At 37.9% G+C, this 20,221-nt stretch overlaps 1 protein-coding gene across 2 annotated transcripts in view; it reads left to right on the forward strand.

Annotated features, from left to right (window-relative positions):
- Positions 1-20,221, forward strand: part of CCDC6 (coiled-coil domain containing 6) — a 51,115-nt gene that overhangs the window by 16,520 nt on the left and 14,374 nt on the right. For both annotated transcript variants that reach the window (XR_004060826.1, XM_030950810.1), the window contains exons 2-6: positions 3,042-3,191; positions 10,249-10,377; positions 15,364-15,467; positions 16,752-16,912; positions 19,465-19,621. Coding sequence is in view for 1 of the 2 variants with exons in the window: in XM_030950810.1 (XP_030806670.1) it covers positions 3,042-3,191; positions 10,249-10,377; positions 15,364-15,467; positions 16,752-16,912; positions 19,465-19,621 (701 nt within the window). In the remaining variant the exon portion in view is untranslated. The remainder of the gene's footprint in view (positions 1-3,041; positions 3,192-10,248; positions 10,378-15,363; positions 15,468-16,751; positions 16,913-19,464; positions 19,622-20,221) is intronic.

Genomic DNA, 20,221 nt, shown 5'->3' on the forward strand with positions numbered 1-20,221 from the left:
TCAACTACAGATACTTAATAAAAAGACAGGTTATCCCTTTGGAAAAACAGTTCCATCCAGAAAACAATTCATATCCAGAAAAATCAGTTTGATTAATGGCTAAATGAGTAACAGATTTCAAGACTTTAGGCGATATTAAGGTAAAGATGAATTATCCTATTACTTGAGATAATTTAACTCTCACCAATTAATGAGTAACAAGATAAAGAGCAAGTTACAGTATGAAATTGAGAAGAAATGTGGTAATGAATTTTGTGGTTTGTACCTAGTCTAAATAACTGTCTGATGTTTTTCAGCTAAAATGTTTGTGTTGAAAGTGCTGACCCTTGGGTAATTAAATGGACATTCGTTGTATTCAGAGTGCTCTGTGGATATGTGAGGCTCACAGTTTGTGTGCAGATGTGTAGGGTTGCTGCTGTTCAGTTGAGAAATGCATTCTTTGTGTAAGGGAGGCAGATTTATCCTGCCCACCCTTTCCAGAGCCTCCTGCAGGCTGTGGGCACAGGGCTGTTGCAGGGCAGTTGTTGAGCAGGTGCAGACCAGGGCTGCTCACCCTGTTCTGTGTGCCAGCACCGCACTGCTGTGTGCCACGCCAGCTGGGGAGGCAGATGCAGGAAAGGACAGAGGAGGAAGGGAAAGGCTTGGTTCCTGGGTGTCTCCTCAGCCTGTGCTGGCCTGCTGCCTGGCCTCACGAGCTCCAGAGGGGCATTGGCCAGGCCAGGGAGCTTGGCAGCTTGTGCTCCTGTTGGCCTGAGCACCATTGTTAATGTGACACCAGGAGCTGGCAGAGAGTCTTGTGCAGGCTCGGTGCTGTAATAGTGGGATTTTAGAGCTTTTGACTGGTGCAAAGCATGAACAGAACAAATCTGTGCAAGTTACACACAATAGAAATCAAAGCAGAAACACCCTCATTCTTTTGTTTTTCAGAACCAAGTGCTTTCTAATTTAATTTTAGATAAGCTTGGTGTGTGTTACTGTCTTCTGTTGTCTGAAGCATTGAAAAACAGACACGAGGAGAAATCCTATGTAGTGAAGGCAGTGGAGGAGTTGATTTTGGAACAGTATGCATGAATTTTAATGATTTGAGGACAATGAGCCCTTGCAATTTGACTTGTTTACTCTGTTCTGGAATGTCTCTGAAGACATAAGATGGTTAGTAGCTCTAAGTAAAGCCACATTTAGAAGCTGATAGATGATGTTATTCAGATCAGTTAGATTCCAGGAGTTTTAATCCGTTGAGATGTGAGCTGACAATGTAACATTTCTTCAGACCTCTTGGACAAATCTCTTATTTTCTTGATGTGACAGCTAATAATACCACTGCTGAACATGCTGGAGTAGCTGTTCTCTGCTGTGGAGATGCAATACATTAGAGAGGAGGTGTTGTGCAGGACCTAAGCTGCTAAGCCAGCAAACTCTGCCTGACCTGGCTTTTTCCTTTTTTTTTCTCTTTTTTTTTTTCTGGTTGGGTTTGTACCAGCTCTGGTGGTGACAGGGAGAGGGGAGCTGTGGCAGATAGATCGTAGGAAAGGGCCATGAAAAGAAAGCAGTAGAGATGGGAGAAGACACAAGAAGGCAGAGACAAAGATGTGAAGAGAAGGACTTGGTGGAATGAGGACTCAACTGAGAAGTTTCCAAACCACTGCTTCAGATTTTATGATATTGGTGATACCATGAGGAAAATTTGTAATTGTCCTATTGTTTCACCAGATTGAAAGACAGTTATGTTCTTTAATTAACTTTTCTCCTAGATGTTGAAGGTGTCTAAGTAATTGGCTCTTGGACCACTAGGGAATATATCATTCCAGTTAAAAGATCACTGACATAATGAAATCTTACAAGCATTTTCCAGTGTACAATAAGTATAAAGAGATTGTTATTTTGGCACATTTTAGGCAGAGGATTATGGAAGATAAGCTTTCAGTAAAGTGTCTGCTTCAGTTCTTAAATTTTCCTCTCTCTAAGTTTACTGAAATAAAGCTTGCAGAATGTTTGCATAAGCTATAAGCTGGTGTAATTTTATTAGAATCAGGGCAAATCATGTATGTGCAGTTCAAGTCATGGGTTTTATTGCAGGGAATAAAATCACTCCTAGCACTAACTTGCCTCATTGGTTAAATGCAGTATTTCTGTCATTTGGTTGTTCTAGGCTTTGAACTGTGGCATTAAGAGTTGGCTCTACCAGTTTGTAGCTGTGATCATTCATTTGCCCATATGAAATACCCTTCTTGGCCTTTCAGAGCAGGCTTTCAAAAGATCACTTTTATGTTCCATTTATCACCTTTATGCTTAAAAACCATACAAACATCTGAACTGTAGGGAATGCAAGAGAGCAGTGTCCCAGGCTGGCTTTCTGTGGAGCAGTGCAGGGTGCAGTAAGCTGAAATGGAAACTGTCACTTCTAGTAATGCTGCACGGAGAAGATTTCCAGAGTAGCTTGGGGTAAAGCAACCCCGTGGCATTTTTGTGAGTTGCTGTTGTATGTAGTGGAGTAGCAGTGGAGAAACCATAGCTGTTTTCCTGGTGGTGGGGTAGGAATTCCTGTGAGAGGAGCTGTGCTGCCTCTGGCTCTGCATATTGGGGTGAAAGAAGAGGAGCATTATTTGACTCCTGGAAAGCAGAGCTCAGTCTAAGGGATCTGAAAAGGGGGCACAGTGGTGCATGCAGCAGTCTGAGCTGTGCTTCAGCTTGTAATGGAGAACATTTAGACAGGAGCTCCTTTTCAGGCATAGAGTAGGTAAAAATAGTTGTCTGAATCTGTAATGCTTTTACAAGCATTACATTTGTAAGGTTGAGGAGTTTGTGCAGTTGGTTGGGAGGAGGCCACTTTAAAGCACCAGTGAAGTTTCTCAAGTCAAAAGGTTGAAAACAAAAAAATGAAAAAAGGTGCTATAACATTATAAAAGGGGTTGGTAACAGCACTTAAGGTCCAGCTACAGGCCTCCAGCATGGTAGGCATTTAAAGGGGAATGGAATAATTGCAGCTGTTTTGAAAGGAAACTTGCTCCCTTTTTTCTCAAAACTATGTTTTTATTTCACAGCAAGCAAGGGCAGAGCAAGAAGAAGAATTCATCAGTAATACTCTATTTAAGAAGATTCAAGCTCTGCAGAAAGAAAAAGAAACACTTGCAGTAAACTATGAAAAGGAAGAGGAATTTCTCACTAATGAGCTCTCAAGAAAACTGATGCAGGTAATTGGTGCCTTTACTGATGTTTCTCCCAGGAGCCTCAGGACTGACTGGTGACTGAACTTTTGTGTTTGTGTGACTGCACTCTGAGGGAAGTGGGCAGGTTGGAAAGCTGACACTTGATAAAAGCAAAGTACAAGAAGTGTAGTGAGTGACCTTTCTTTTTAACGTGTTGCTTTGAACTTTGCATCTGTGAACTCAGCTTTGAGAACCTGAAAGTTTGTATAATGATGCAAAAAATGGGTATAGCTTGCAGTAAATGCCAACTACCTTCCAGACAAAAGTTACTGATTAATTTCAAATGTTAGTGAAACACACTTTCTTTTCTGGAGTATTTGATACTTAGCACAAGTCCTGAAATATTAAACTTTATATACAAGAATGTGCAGCGATGGTCAAAGGAAACTTTTTATGCAAAATTGTCCATACTTGTAACAAAACCCTTGCTTCTATTGAATTGAAACACATCGCTTTGATGGTAAAGGTAAAAAGTTGAAGGTGCTGGGAAAATTTGTGGCAGAGAAACCTCTTTCCATTGCCCAAATTGCTAATTTTTAGAAAGTGGTTCCGTATTTGTTGGAAGTGTTCTACATGGTTGCTCTGTTCTTTAACCTGCTGTTAGCTCCTGTAGGAGACAGGGTACTGAGTTAGGGCAGTGTTTAACGTGATCTGCCTGAGCTTTTTTCATGCCATCAGTTCTAAGCTTTGTCATGAAAAACAAGGCACTTCAAAAGGAGCTAATTTGTATGTTGTAAGCATTGCTGTGTTCTGCAGCTGGAGACTGAAGGCATGTTAGGAAATACAGTGTTTGGAAACACCACCAGAGCTAATCCCATCTGGTGCTTTTGTCACTGAAAACTGGGCCTTCTCTCACTTTGTTTCTTTGGTGCCTGTTATCACACAGGAAGCTCAGTAGCAGGATAAAATATCCCTTACTTGGTATGACTATTTCCCCTTGCTGTTCTTGAGGAGTGACAAGGATGTTTCTGAGTAAGAGGCATGTTTGGTTTCTAAGCCATACATTTTCATTAAAAACAGAGAAGCAGATGGCAGTAAAATAGGGGTATCAACTGTTCTTTTCTAATTGAAGTAAGATGTGGATATCACTATAGAAAAAGCTTTCCACTGAAGTCTCTTGCAGTAAAGGGAAAAATGGTACACTGAACAATGTTGTTTAATTGAAAGGGAGATGTAGAAATCTGCTACAGAACCAGGTTACATGGGACTGTACTGTGCATTATAAAGAGGAAACTAAAACTTACTTTAAGTGTGAAAGCATGGATTACACCTGATTTGTTTGAAGGGTTTTGAAGTCATATCATGACCTTGGACACAAATTTGTGCCACAGAGTTCTGCAGCAAGTAAATTGTTGTATCAAGTAATTGCTTCAGATATGCTTAGCCTTTTCCCTAGAATTCATGAGATTGTTTTAACAGTTTTTTTTAACCATCTTTAGTTACATTCTTAAATTGCTAAAATTATGCAAAATAGGTTCACACATTGCAAAGAGAAATATAAACTTCTTGTCAACCTAAAAGTACAATTTTATTTTTTTTTTTTTGCTATGGGCATTCAGAAACTATCCTTTGACTTTTGCCCGAAGTTAAAGAAAAAGGAAACATTCTACTGTTTTCAAAATGGCCAAGGAGTGCTTGGCTCATTGCTATGTATGAAACAAGGCAAGGGCATTGTGCTGTGTGTCTGCTGGAAGCCCTTAACAGGTGAAACTTCATTCTCATTGGTGAGAGAAAGATACAGAGAAACATCTGAAACAGAATGCAGACATAAAGCTGGAGTTATTCTCACCTTTTGTACAGCATCTGGAGAAAATCCTCAGTTATGGTTTCAACATCATCCCATAGATACTGCCCAGCTTTCAGCAGGCAAGCTGCAGGCTTGTGCTGAAAGAAAGAGCTGTGTAGCCATACCTACAAGAGTATGGAGGTAAAATTCTGATCCCCAACTGCAGCCTTGGATTTTCATTCCATGGGGCCTTGCTGTAAGCCTTTAGTAAACATGGTTATGTCAGCCAGAATATTTTAAAATACGGCAATTCATAAATGCAGCTGTGTTCCAAATTGTTCATCCTGAAGCTGTGTGATTTCTCTCAGCACCATTATGTAGCAATTATTGAGAGTAAATTGTGAGTTTGTCCTGTCTATAATAACCCAGGTAACTTGAAAATGGGAACAGCTGTCAGCATCCTGGTGGTGTTGGTGGTTTGCCTGTGAGGGGTGAGTGGCATGGAATTTCTTAGAGGTTCACCTGAAAACTTCAGTGCACAGAGGAGAAAAGGGTTATATCAATGCTCCTTCACAAGGCCAGAGTTGAAACTTTTGTGGCTTGTGCATAGGCACCAGTGGTGTTTCTGTTTATAGCACACGCTAAAGTGTTATTAACCCTTCCTTTTCACTGGTCAGCAGGTTCTGCTTTCCATACTTCTGGATGACTTTTCATACCTTTCCAGTAGCTCAAGACTTGCAGTACAGGTGGAGCACTTGTTGTAAAGCAAACAGTTTAATATTAAAATTGTTTTTCTGTTTGTATGTATGCTGAATGCAGATCTCATTTCATGGTTTGATTATGTCTTTGATGTGATAAAATTGCTGTGAAATACAAAACCAGGATATTAATATATTCTCCTAAACATCAGTAATGTGGTTAGCAGCTTATAAATTATACAGAAGAAATGGTCCCTTCCACTAAAGAGCTTACCTGTAGAATTAGAGAACATTTTAATATTACCATATGTTTCCATGAAAGTAATTTTTCAATTCTTCAGAGATCATGGACTTAGTAAATTGACATTAGAATATTGATGAGTTGCAGGCAACTTTTTTAAGCAGCAAACAGCTGAAAATAGTACTTGATGTTTTTTGTTTTCTGAAACATTATCTGTTGTCTGAAGGTTTTGATTCTTCAGTGTTGAATCCTAGAAATTATACCCACATAGAACAACAGATTAAAAATTGGGGAAGAGAAACTGATATTACAAACAAACTCATTTTTTGGAAAAGAGGGCATTATTAGCACACATCACATGGTCAGTTTAGAATTTATTACAATATCTTTTCTGTAATTGGATAGTCTTCATATTATACAGATGTAGGGCTACAGTCTTGGCTAATGTTTTTTTAGACCAGGAAGGTAAGATAATTATAATTTCCTTTTTTGTTTAATTTCCTGAAATTTGTGGGTGCCAATACTTACCATTACTCACTAGAGTGTAGCAATTCTATCTTTATTAGGAGAATAATGAACTCATAAATGCCCACTTCCATTTTTGGCATCTTTGCTCTGCAGGGAATTCTAGCTAAATTAGATGCAGACTTTGGATAATGACTTACCCAGGAATACAGTAGTCTCCAGTTGGTTGCTCCACTGCTCTTTGGGATTAACTCATAATCTCTGACTTTGCCAGGCAGTGTTGGTCTGACCTGGAACTAGACTTACAGCATTCATGCTGTCAGACATTGTACATCAAACGGCTTCCTGCCTTTTGGATGAGTAAGGGAAAAAATTGCATATAAATCTGTTGTTTTGTCTAAAACTTTGCATTTTGGAACTGAGGAGAGATACTTCTGCTAAACTGCATATGATTTGCACTCTCCCAGGTGAGAGTATTCTTCTTCAAGTATTTACAGCTCTGGGCCTGTTTCAAAATTACTCCTGTATTACTCTGTTGAAAGGCACCAAGCAGAGGGACTTTTTTCACAGTGCCTGTGTGTTTGTTGATTTGTCAGACCTTTGTTTGTCACAGTTGCAGGGGTTTATGCCTCTCATTCAGCCTGGCCTCTGGAATGAGCTCCCAGAACATTAAAATATTTTAAACATGGGAGCTGCCTGCCAGAGCTGCAGTGCTCCTCCTGACAGCCAGCAAGAATCCCCCAGTTCAGCACCATCCATGTGCATTACTGTTATCAATCACAGGCTGACATCAGGTTTGCAATATCAGAAATTAATTTTGAAACCTTTTACTATATGCGAGATTGAATCTAAACAGACATGGTACCACATAAAAGAAGGTGTTTCCACTGGAATAGTACTGTCTTTCTGGTGCCATGCCATTGCTTAAAAATATCTTCTTATAACTGTTAACTTTCACTGCCTCTACAAGCCAAATGAATGAATATAGATTTCCTTTGCTTTGCATAATTATTAATTGTCTAGGTTGAGTGTTGCAGGAATGAAGGAGCACGTGCATCTCAACAGAGATCTTAAACAGAAGATTTTTATCACATGCGTCCCTGATAAAGTTCTTATAAGCCTTATACATATTTACTATATTTTCCTATGTACTTCATGTAATTATATTTTTGTTTACCTGATGAAGTCTCTAAAAAGTATGGAAATTTTTTTTATAGCATCCTCAGTCCTTACTCATTGTAGAATGGTAGCAGTATATTGCAGGATATCATGAGAAGCCTTTTGATGCAGGCTCTGTTCTTGCAGTGGTGGACATGGACGTGTTGAGTTACTGTTTTGAAACTTGAAGTAGTAAATCTTGAACATTTACCATTTGTGAAACAAGGCTGCTCCAAAGAAGAATTTATTTTTAATATTGTTTAATCTTACAAAGTCAGTTGCTTACATTAGGCACTAGTCCTTTTCAAAATCAAATTCAGATTTTTTTTCAACACCCTTATATTTTTGGAAGTGCAAATTACTCCAAGTAGCTGTCCTTGAAAGTAAGATGTTACAACATACCAGGATAATACCAGGATAATGTGTAGTCAGGCAAGGTAAGTAATTGGATGTCTGTACAGAAACGTTTCTTATGTAAGTCTGATTCTTGACAATTCTTTAAAAAATTGTAAGCCTGTAAACATAAGCTATTACTCTTCCTGCTCTCAAAATACCATGCATCAGCTCAAGGATGCTAATGGGATTGTGCTGAATAAACAGAGCCAGCTCATCTATCAATTATTTGATGAACATCTGGACATAAAGAGGAGGCAAACTGCTGATACAAAATTGTTAATAAGTAGGACTTTCAGGATGCAACAAAGGAAGAAGTGGACAGCTTTTGGGTGCCTGGAGTACCTAAAAATTGACTGTACAAGGTCATAGTGTGGGGGATAAATGATGGTTCATTTTCTAAGGGGAACTTAATCCACTGCCTCCATTACTTCATAAAAACATTCCCCACTATCCCAGAAGTAAGCCAGCACAGTAAGGAAGGAAGGTAAACATGGTCCTGCATTGTATAAGGACACTTGTTCCTGCAGAGAGAGAGCATTGCTATAGTTGTTTAGAACTTAAGTGAGCTGAGGCACACAGTCCTGCTGCTAAGCTTTGTGTTTGATAGCCCCATTCTCACTTCAGACTAGTCACTGCCCCTCTTGCACCAACCCATCTCTAGTCTTACAGAGCTGAAAATTCTCCTTCAGTTTTCATATGCAATTCGAGGTCTGTAAGACATTGGCATCAAGGTGACACTTTCTAACACATTTTTCCTTCTCTATAGCTATGGCAGGCGTATCTGTAGACCATTGTTACTATAATTGCATATAATTCAAATCAGTTGGGAAAAACTCTTTTACTTTACTAAGTGAAATAAACACTATCCACCTGTATTACACCAGGGGGTAGTTTCTCATTGTCAGCAATTCTATTCTTCAGCATTAAGATTTCATCAATAACTGGATTTTGATTGTTTTGGTTTGTTTTTGTGATCAAAGGAAATAAAAGGGAAAAATTATTTTACTCTATATGAGTGACAGACACCACTCATATATTTTGGGGCTGTTAGTAATATTTTTCTCTCTCTTTGTAAAATGAAGTCAATATTTTCTATTCTAAGAGTTTGCTATTCTGGTATTTGTTTTAAATTGTGAAAAATCAAATCTCAGCATTGACAAGCCCTGAAAACACAAACCCCGATTTTTTCCCATTTGTATATTGCCAAATAGTTGCTGTCTGCCTGTTGCTCTTCCTCTGTGAGCCTTTTGCCTTGATCTCTCTGCCAGGCTGCACTCACAGGCAATTTTGTCTCTGAATAGGAGCAAAAGGAGCTGAATTAACAAATGAGCAATTTTAGCTTGTTTCAAAATCAAAATCCTTCACTGTGGCTATCCAGCAACCTTGATTTGTGTCCATGACTGCAAGGTGTCTCTATTCCCTCAGGTTTTCCTCACACATTTAACACTGTGATCATAGAGATTGTTATGTGCTAGCCAGAAGAACTGGCATAGAAAAATAAGCAGGTGGAAAGAGGTGCTTGCAATTGTCAGTGGATGGTCAGAACACAATGTAATGACACCATTGTCTGTTGGTGACATTTGCTTTTTCCTGAGGCAGGTTCACGTGTTTGTACCATGGTGCCAGTCACACTGTTCTATCCACAGGAAGACTTGGATTCCTGTCTCAGAGGGACTGTACTCCAAGCCATAATTTATGTTAAAATGAGGGGGGATTTGTTTTCATCTGCTTGAGAGTTAAATTTTTCTTCTCCACTGGACGCATTAAATGAAAAAAAAACAATTTTTGCTATTAAGAAAACATATAACATTGATTTGAAATAACCAGTAATTTTATGTCATCAGGACAGTTTGATTTTGATAGCATAGGAATATGAATGAGAAATTTTTTTGTTGTTTGTAAACTACTTGTACAGCAATTTCATTAGTATGATTTCAGTCAGAATTTTCAGCTTTCAGCTGCCCAGAGAAGGAAGTGCCAAGACCTGCATTTTGTGCTTTGGGTGCTCTTGAGATGATGCATTTAGATTGAAATTAATGCTTTTGTGAACATTATGATGGATTTTTACTTTGTAAATGTCTATAATACATTATATATAGTATATGAAATAACCCATTTTAATTTGACTGAATTCAATAGTTGGAAATTACTTTTCTCTGCATTGTAAATATGAAGCACAGTTTAAAATGCTCTTTTTTGAAGGGTTGTTGGGCAGGTTGTACATTTTGAAGTTTTTTGAGAAGCATCAGTAGAGAATTTAACATGCAGGAGGAATAAATGTGTGAATACATATATAAAAGGTGCATAAGTTCATGCTTTTATTTGCTTAAAATATTTACATGTCTCCTAAATTTTTAGCTGCAACATGAGAAAGCTGAACTGGAGCAGCATTTAGAACAGGAACAGGAATTTCAAGTGAACAAACTGATGAAGAAGATTAAAAAACTGGAAAATGATACCATTTCGAAGCAGCTCACCCTGGAGCAGGTAACTCTTTCATTGCACCATTATATGACAGAAAAAAACAAGTCCTTCTTTTGTCTTAGATTTAATTAAATGTTTTACGTGTGTAAGAAACTGGGCAGTATTGGGAATATAGAAAAGTCAGTTCAGCTTCCAAAGCAATAGAAAAGTAGCATAGTTTATTGTGAGAAACTTGGATTAGTTTTTTTCATGGCCATTATATCTATTAGTATCTATAGTATTATATCTGTTGTAGTAGCCTTTGTGTGGGCCTTCATGTCTGCTGGACAGCAGTGACTTTTGCAAATGCAGCTTTTTTGTGAATAATGCTGCCTGTTGCTATTCATCATCTTCCACTCATGCTGCTGGTGAGAAAAGACTGTCACTTCTGATGGTGTTAAGCACAGTAGTAAATGATCTGTTTGTGGTCTGGTTGTGCTCTAGGTCACCTTTTGGTGGCAGCTTGGATAGCACAGCCCTGGAACTGTGAGTTGTCAGCTGTGTGTATCCTTCAGAAGCCTTGAAGTTCGACTACATCCAGTTCCCTTTCTCCCTAGACAGTCATGAAGATTGCAGAGATAAAACACCACTTGTTTGGCTGTATTTCCACAGGATGTTTACACATTGGGAGTGCTCATGTCTGATTTTAGGTATCTGCATCAAAGCATCTCAATGGTGTCAATAGGAGACCTTTTGACTTAAATGGCAAACTGGTGAAACCTTTAAGCTTGTTAAAGGACTCCAGATTTTCTGGTATGTGCAGGTCCAATAATTCAGGTGATGTAAATATAGTGTGTTATCTCTGTGATTTCTTCTGCTGTGGAACTTCTTTGTTGCTGGTAATTTGAATTGTTACCAGTTTTGTATGAGTCTCCTTCCGTGGCTATCTAAATGATCAAGTGAATTCTCTTGATTCTCATGGTAACATTCTATATGGAGAGACATATGGAACAAAGTGAAAAACTAAAAGCTAGGAATACATAGTTGCCAATAGATCCTTACCCAGCATGGAAATTAGCATGAGGTTGAAATAACTCTCTTAGCCACAAGGTGGTGATGGCTGCCACTTAATCGAAATGCAAAGTAGGCTTAACATACTAAGCTGTTGTAGTCTTTGAAATGTTAGCATGAGCCATGGCTGAAATCTTCGTGGTATTACTTTTGTCTCATTCTGGGCAGACTGACTTGTGAAATCATAAAATTTGAAACTTGTTGCTACATCTAAATGTCAATGATACACTGTTCAAAAAGCATAGAAGTACAAAGGTCTTTAGTACCTGGCTTTGAAAACTTTGGGAAGATGTTAAATTTGGCTGTCTTTCTTAGAAATTCCACGTGAATTTAGTGTTTTCTCTCACAGTAAGGTAGAGTAAATGTCAGGTTACTTGGGGCTTCAGCACACTTTCTTTCCTCACACAAATTAAAAATGCTGATTGTGCTAATTAACCAGCTGAAGCAGCAGCCTTGGGGCATATGCTGTACCTAGCAAGAAGCAACCCAAAATTGTAAGGAGAGTCATGTTGCCTTTATTGCACACAGAGAGAATTAAGGAAGAGGGATTGTCACAGTCTGCAGCACAACCATCAGAACACCTGTTAAACAGGGCTTGAAAGGAGAACGCCAGTGCTTTAAACTGGGCTACATTGAGATCTGTCACTAATCACTGAGCAGATAATTACAGCATCTGTTCACTAAACTGTTGTTTCTAGAATAGAGAAGGTGAATTATCTGTGCTTTGTGTTCTTTCTTTCTCCTTTCCTTTTTTTCATCTGAACCACTCATACCACAGGTGATCAGGAGGTAGCTGATTTCTGGTTGCATAGAACAATATTCCTCAATAAAAATTAAATTGGATCTTAGAGTTCAGATGTGACCTGAAATAATTTCTTAAGTCAGCTTTAAGTCAGCAGAGCATTCTTCTCTGAAGGCAAATGGTGAAGAAATTTACGGCATGTGACTATTTCATTAACTGAATGACTCAGTTAAAATGAGCAATAATGTTCTGTGTTCCAGTTCAGTGGTTTGATAGGAAATAAATAGCTGTCAGGATTGCCCTACAGAGGCCAAGTGTGTGTACTTTTACTGTTACTATTCTTAATTGCTATTGTATTTCATACAGTGCAGTGAGAAACTAGAATTGGTGCAGTTAGGAGATGAGAAATAACAGCTAAACTGCTAATAATAATCTCCTATGTCTGCTTTGAAAGGAGAAGAACATGAGATGGTAAAATCTTTGGGAAATATTTTCTTGGGAAGCAGCAGAGAATTAAAGCTACAAAGGGCAAGGTGGAGATGAGAAGCAGAGAAGTAAAATTTGGGATAGTGGGCTTAGGCAGAGATGAGTAAATTGAACTTTAATTTGGAAGACCTCCATTTCAGGAGGGAACAGTTGTGCTTTTTAATAAATTGGCAAGACAGTTGACAAATCAATAATACAGAAATACACATAAAGTGGATATTTTAGCTGCATTTTGAAGTAAAGTAAGTGCATGTGAGAGAGAGAGAGAGACAGAGAGAGAGAGTAAGAAGAAACACAAGTGGGTGGTGAGGAAGGTTAAAAGGAATTTTACTTTTCCTCTGAAGAGAAGGTCTGAAAAGCAAGCAATGCTTCCTTGTTTCAATGCTCAAAATCAGGTGATGCTTGATTAGAATGTGGCTCTGAACCCCTGTAAAGTGACACTAGGATGACAGAGCTAATGAGCATAATCCCATCCTGCTTATTTAATTTTAGAATATTACCAGCGTTGCTTAAAAAAGTCATTGACTGGAGTACATTTCAAAGTTCACCTGAAACTATTGAATACCAAGCCAAATACACCAATTCTTTGAATTCACAGCTCTCAACAGGATGCTCCACTTGCTTCTGCTGTAGGTGCCATTCAAGGTGTTCTTCCTCCAAGCTTGACAATCCTGACAGTGGGAGAAACTGGCACAACACTCATGACAAGGAAAGGAAGAGCCTTGTTTCCAGCATGTTTTCTTATTGCTGGAAATGTGGAGTTCTAGATCTGTTTCACCTGGTTTCTTTGGTGTTTTGTCAGAGCAGCTTCAGGGCACAACACAAGGCTTGTTTGTGTATTTGTTGCTGGTGGTTTGACTTTGCCATTGTGCATGCTCACCTACAAGCAGATTTATAATTAATGGACTCCACTGCCTTGGTGATGGTTGCTACAATACTAAATGTAATCTTAGATTTTTCAAATTCAGGCTTATAAATGATTCACTCTGTCTTTAAATTCCAATGTGCTCTTCTTCCTACCATTAAAAGATATGGATTTCTTTTCGCCTGTATGTTCTTGTGGGTTTGTTTGTTGCTAGATCAAAAAATAGTTGTGAAAAAACTAAGAGTAGGTGAGTCTAAGCCATGCTGCATTGAAATGATGCAAAAACCATTGCTGCAGAGATCATAACATTATTATGCATGAACACTTTTTTCATCTGTGATTATCTAGATAGCTGTGCAGTGTAGTGGAGATCTGGGTTTTGCTAACGTAGAAGCACAGTGTGCAGATTGCCAGGACATTTTGTGTAGTTTCTTCCCTCTGCACATTCCCAGCCCCAGGCGCTGGCCAGACTGGCTGAGGAGCCCTGAGGCAGAGTGCCCTGTGCTCCTGGGGCTGAGCCCTTTGCTTTCTTACCACTCCACCTCCAGCCATGTGGGGAGCAAAGTGTTGCTCAGGATCCAAATTCTCATCCTCATGGGGAGGCTGAAGCATGTTGCTCTGATCTCTCTTTTATTGAGATGTAGGTTCCCTGAGCTGTTAATGTACATCTGGAAACTCAAACATGGAAAGATTTGCTCGACAGTGTTTCTAAGTATGTTTCCTATTACTCATCAACATATGTCTGCTTCTGCTCACAGTAACTAATTCCTCTAACCTTTAAAGGAGAAAGTTGTACATTCATTCAACTTGCACTGGTACCTGAAGTGTGTAAGTTTGTCTTTTGTTTGGGTTTCTCAGCATTAATTTAGTGGTTAGCACTTATAGTTTACAGATTTAGATGCTGCAGTAGCCCTTTAGCCAGTGATGTAATAAATGGAAAATGCTTATTTCTGTTTTCAGTCTTTCCATTTTCTAATGTAAGATTATTCGACCAGCAGAAAAGTGGTTTTAACTAAGCTTGGCTTGGAAAAATGCTTCCATGCTATTATCCACCTGTAAAGGTGTTGATCTGTTCTCAAATATTTTGTTATTGTCAACTTCTTGAGTTCAGCTGTATTGCTACAGAGTAAGATTAGCTGTGCCTCTTAATATTCTCTTCTTAATAATACTTGCGTTGTATTTTTACTTGAACGCTAATAATAGGTTTCTTCATGTGTGGGTCTACATTGTATCTTCTTTTATTAACTTCAGAGTAGAAGGTTTTGCATTATATGTTTTATTAACTTGTAGTAGAATTAAGAATCCTTGTTCACACAGTAAGTGAACGTGATTAATGTCAAGTTAATATTTTAATTTTATAAAACCTTTGCTTAGATAGAATTAGAATTTGTTTTGCTAGTAAGCATTGATACAGTAACACTTAAGGCAGTTCATGTAACTTTTTCTTTAATATTGTTATGTCCTTTAGCTAACACTAGGCACACAAGGCAAACATGGCTTTTCTTCTATTTCTGGATTACTTAACTGTAGTTCTTCCACTAAAAGCATCTAAAACTTTTGAAAATATTAAATATTGCTGTAGTGAACAGTAAATTCAGTTTGAATTTCATAGATTCATGGTATAGGAGATGTCTTTAAATAGGTTTGATAAGTCATCAGTGCCTGCATATCCAGGGCTCATGCTCCTGCTTATTGGCCAGAGACAAGTTTTCTGAGAAGAACTTGTGTTAAGGAGATAACAACTGTGCAACTACTGAATCTCCATTTTTCCAGCGCATTGTACCTGAATTGTGTCTCTTCTTCCCCTTCTCCTTGCTCTAAAATGGTGTTGTTAGAGCTTTCCTAATGACAGTTCCTTGCAAGAAATCCATGCTCATCATTTTCAGTAATTGTTTTTCCTCTGCAGCTAAGACGTGAGAAGATTGACCTTGAGAACACTTTGGAGCAGGAACAAGAAGCACTAGTGAACCGTCTCTGGAAGAGGATGGATAAGCTTGAAGCAGAAAAACGGTTTGTGTTGTTACAGTGCACTCCTTACTATGGGAGAAGATTTTTGTGGCATTCACATTCTCTGAAAAAATCCCTTCACCCAGGATTTTTCTCCTGGCAAACTGAGAGGCCTCAGAGAAAAGGAAAACAATTGTTATCTCATTTGCTTCTCCTGTGTTGTGCTCACATGTGGAATTTGTTTGGAGATTGTTTACCCACAGGTGATTGTTTCATTGGATTCTGCTGTGAGTTGTTTTGACTCTTTGGCCAACTGGGGCCAAGCTGTGTCATGACTGGAAAGAGTCAGGAGTTTTCATTATTATCTTTTTGGCATTTATTAAGTATCCTTTCTTTATTCTTTAGTATAGTATAGTATTCTTTAGTATAGTATAGTATTATAAAGTAATAAATTAGCCTTCTGAGAACACGGAGTCAGATGCATCATTCCTGCTTTCGTCAGGGCATTCCCAGCAAATACAATACTTTTTAATACATCATGTTCTGGATTAAATATGTTCATCTCTGTCCCACAAGAAGTTGTCTAATCTGTGAAAACCTGGAAGATCAAGCAGTTGTGAAGTTCCTTGTTAGCACGATGCCAATCATTGATTTCTTAAAGTAGATAAAACTAACTAGTATAAGAAATTACCTGGGCAAGCTTGAAGGAATTTATTGAATTTTTTTCTATTGCTGATAGCCTCCTTTTAAAGCTTCTGGTTTATGGTCAGCTTTAAATTCCTGGTATTTTACTGTGTTATATGAGAAGCTCTTGTTTTTTCCCTGTCTGCTTAAAGAAAACTTGAGCTTCTTCTCAGAGGCGTGCACTTCTGTCATTGAGACTGCCCAATGCTTCTTTAGTAGAAGTTAAGACAGTGACTCTTTATATTATTGGGACAGCTAAAATTAAAAATATGTATGAAAGCAACAATGTCTTAAATGTTATAATGACAAGAACTCAGTTTGAGGAGGAAATAGGAGAGAATCGTGATTAATGATTATTAATAACCTGATATTTTTATGTGTATATTGTTATGTTAATGTGACCCTCTGAATCTTGGCTGGGGCCTCAGAAAACACCTGAGCCTGAGTGAACTGCAGGTTTGGTAGTTTACTAGGACAACAATTTTTACCTTTTTATTTTGAGTTAAAAACTAAACTTTCTAACTCCTCCCCAGTTTATCTCTGCTCAAACAGTACTTAAAATAAACCCTGCATACCTTTCAGAATCCTTGCAATGGCTTCCTGGGGGATACAAGAGGTTTTCATTAGAATGGAAGGTAAAGTTTGCACTCTTTTTTCATACAGAATTTTGCAGGAGAAATTAGACCAGCCAGTATCTGCTCCACCATCACCCAGAGACATATCAATGGAGATAGACTCTCCAGAAAATATGATGAGACATATCAGGTTTCTAAAGAATGAAGTGGAGAGGTTAAAGAAACAACTGAGAGCTGCACAGTTACAGCGTGAGTAAACAACTTGTTTCAAATCTTCTCAAGTTTTTGCATTGTAAGATTTTTATATGTACTTTCTTGAGTTTGAATTGAAGGTAGAAATGGAAAAAAATGGGGCAGGTTCAGAATACAACATTTTCATAATTGCAGTGTTATTGCTTGTTGATGTATTTATACTGTAGTTTAGAGCGTTCTTTAGCTTTGCTAAAAGGATGTCTGAAAGAATCAAAAAATAATCCTTGACTATTTTGTGCCAGAAAATTATGTATCTATCTATCTTTTCAGAAACTTAACAGTATTTCAACATACACATTTTTCAAACATATTTATGGCCTACTTTGTAGGAGTCCTGTTGCAAATTAAGAATTACCCAAAAGAATTAACAGCTAGTGAAATAAAGGTCAGCTGTATGTAAGAATTTCACTTGTTAATGATTGTGGCAACCTGAGGCAGCTGTTGCACAGTATAGCATAATTAATTTGCTGTGTCCTTTCCTATGTAAGATGTCTCTGAAGCATAAAGAGCTGTTCCATAACACGTTCCTGTTGTGCAGGGCTGGGGCCCCTTGGCCAGCAGTGGGAACTGGATTTTGCCTGCCTGCCCAGGAGGGGACTGTGCACTGAGCACATGGGCTCAGCTGCCAGGAGGCTGCTGGCACCTTCCCTTGGCTTTGCAGTGCCAGTCCTTCATTCCCTCCTGCTGAATCTGCAATTCCTGTCTGGGAGGCAGCAGTTGTGCCTGGTTCTGAGTCAGTAACATTGCTGTGCAGTTGGTGAGTGAGGAGATGCCTCAGCACATGGCCAGAGAAATCTGGGCAAATGCAGAACAAGTCAGGATCAACCCCCTCTGGCCACCCAGGCTAGCTGGAATATTTCAACCTCTATTTAGAGAAGGAGATTACTAAAGGCAGCAGCCTTCCTTCAAGACAGAGATGATGGATCAAGAGTGCTCTTTTGCAGAGACCTTGTGCACGAGTTTGTGGCATTAATAATTTGTGGCTGTTAAAAGAAGATAAGGACAGCTAATCTTTGTACTTGCAAATTCTGCACTGCAGCCTTCACTGACTGAAGTTCAGAACAAGAGCAAGGCCTTAGATTAAAAGTACTCTTTGTGAAAATCCAGCCTAATTAATTTCATTTCAAGTATCCTCGATTTTTTAAGTGGTTTCTTTTTCAACTACTGTGATTTAGAGTAAAAAATGGAAAGCATTAATGTCAAATTTACATTGAAAATAAGAGCTTGGTTTAAAAGGACTCTCTCCCTTTGTGAACAGGTTAGACAGAACTGCAGTACAAATAGCAGTGCTGGTAGGAATGGTGGATGTGCCAGCCTGCACACAGAAGATGAAACTGAAATGCAGTTTTCAGATTGCTGTTTGTAATACACAGTCATTAGAGAACCTCTAGTATTCTCTTAAGTACTTAATGAAATCTGCTTATGAAATTCTGATACTTGTATTACATTTTTTATTTCGGAAACACTTCTGGGAACTGGTGTGGTATGATAATAGTGTTCAGGAAGTGACACTTACATTTAAAGGTGATATTTCCACAGAAGAGAAATAAATCACGTGTTGTTAATAGTTTGGGAACAGGTTTCTAAAACAGGAATATTCTTAACCTTGAAGGTTGTTGCATAAAGGAGTGATGACAAGGCATGATGAATTGTTTTGGGATTTCTTAATGTCAGGGATTTAACTGCAAGCTTGCTTAAATGTTACAAAATCTCACAAAATACATTGTGTGTCTCATAAGTCTTCATCACATATTCCATTCTATTTAAGTAATCTGTCACAAAGCTTTGTAACCTTTCATAATTTGACTTTATCACCTTAAATAATCTGTGGTACCAGACCATTTAAGTGATGTTTGCTGGAGTTGTTTAGAACTGACAACTCAAATTGCCCTTGGATGTAGAGTAGACCTGTTATTGGTTTTTAACATTAAAATTGAATACAGTTTTAATGTTAGTATTTTCATATTGGTGCATGTCCTGTTGGACAGCTTCTCTGATAAGACATGTAATTGAAAGAGTGCTGTAGAATATATATAAGGTAGCAAATTTAATACAAGTTTGAGTTTGGAGTTTCAGGACTTGTGTTGTTTCAGAACTTGTGCTGTTGCTTTCTCCTTCAAAATGAAAATATACCTTTAAAATAATGTCTTCAGTGTGTTGCAGGAAAATCTTGGTAAATGTGGAATAGCATTATTTTAATGGAGCAGGAATCAATATTTTTTCTTAATGGTTTTAGTAGTGTTTTCTTAATAAAATTTTTCTTTCGTTTCAAATTTTTTTTAAAAAATACTTTTGGTTCGTGGTGGTGAGTTTGTTTGTTTTGCTTACATTTTATTTTCAAACTTGATGTCAAACAATAGTTTATTTTAGTAGTTACTATTCTGAATTAGGCTTTGAACTAATGACTTAGAGGTGAACATTTTCAGTGATCTATCCTGAGTATTTTCTACACCTTCATCTTGTAGTGTTAGAGTAAAATTAGGCACAACATACTTGACTGCCTGAGAAATTGAATTTTAATCAGCTTTTAACAAAACAATGAATTTCAGATTCAGAAAAGATGGCACAATACTTAGAAGAGGAGCGACATATGAGAGAAGAAAACTTGAGACTTCAAAGAAAATTACAGAGGGAAATGGAACGTAGGGAAGCTCTCTGCAGACAACTGTCAGAAAGTGAATCCAGCTTAGAAATGGACGATGAAAGGTTTGTATTTTTTTTTGCTATCCAGATGTGTTGGACTTATTTATCAGTATTTATACTACTTTTTGAATATTATGGAATAATTTTAGAAGTAACTTGTATGTGGGTTTTATGTGTGTATCAAATTCCAGCATAGTCCAGGAATTTTTTTTGTATCAGTGTTGTACAGAATTTGCATTAGTTTTAACAGTAAGAAAATATTTATATCTGAAGATTGTTTTGAGGTTTGATAATATATATTGAAATAAATACAGCTGTGGAGTTGAAAATCAGGATAATTTGATCACAAGATTTGTTTTGTCCCCCACTTGGTAGCTGCAAGGAATTCTGTGAGGTAGGGACAGCATTTTTAGTTTGGCCTGATTTGTCCTTTGCAGAAAGTAAAATATACTCAGCCAAATACAAAGGGATACTGTGTAAAACCTTTGAGAGAGGAAGCATTTCCAGAACTGTTGGGTTGTCCTGGATGTCCAAACCATAAAATCCTTGATTTTTTTGTCTTTATTGCAAACTGCTTTGCTTGCCCTGACCTTACAGATACTCTTGAATCTTTCATGGTTTATATTGTACCTTTTAGTGTTTTCTCATAGAAACACTATAGTG

The sequence above is a fragment of the Camarhynchus parvulus genome, chromosome 6 (assembly GCF_901933205.1).
Source record: "Camarhynchus parvulus chromosome 6, STF_HiC, whole genome shotgun sequence".
NCBI lineage: Eukaryota > Metazoa > Chordata > Aves > Passeriformes > Thraupidae > Camarhynchus > Camarhynchus parvulus.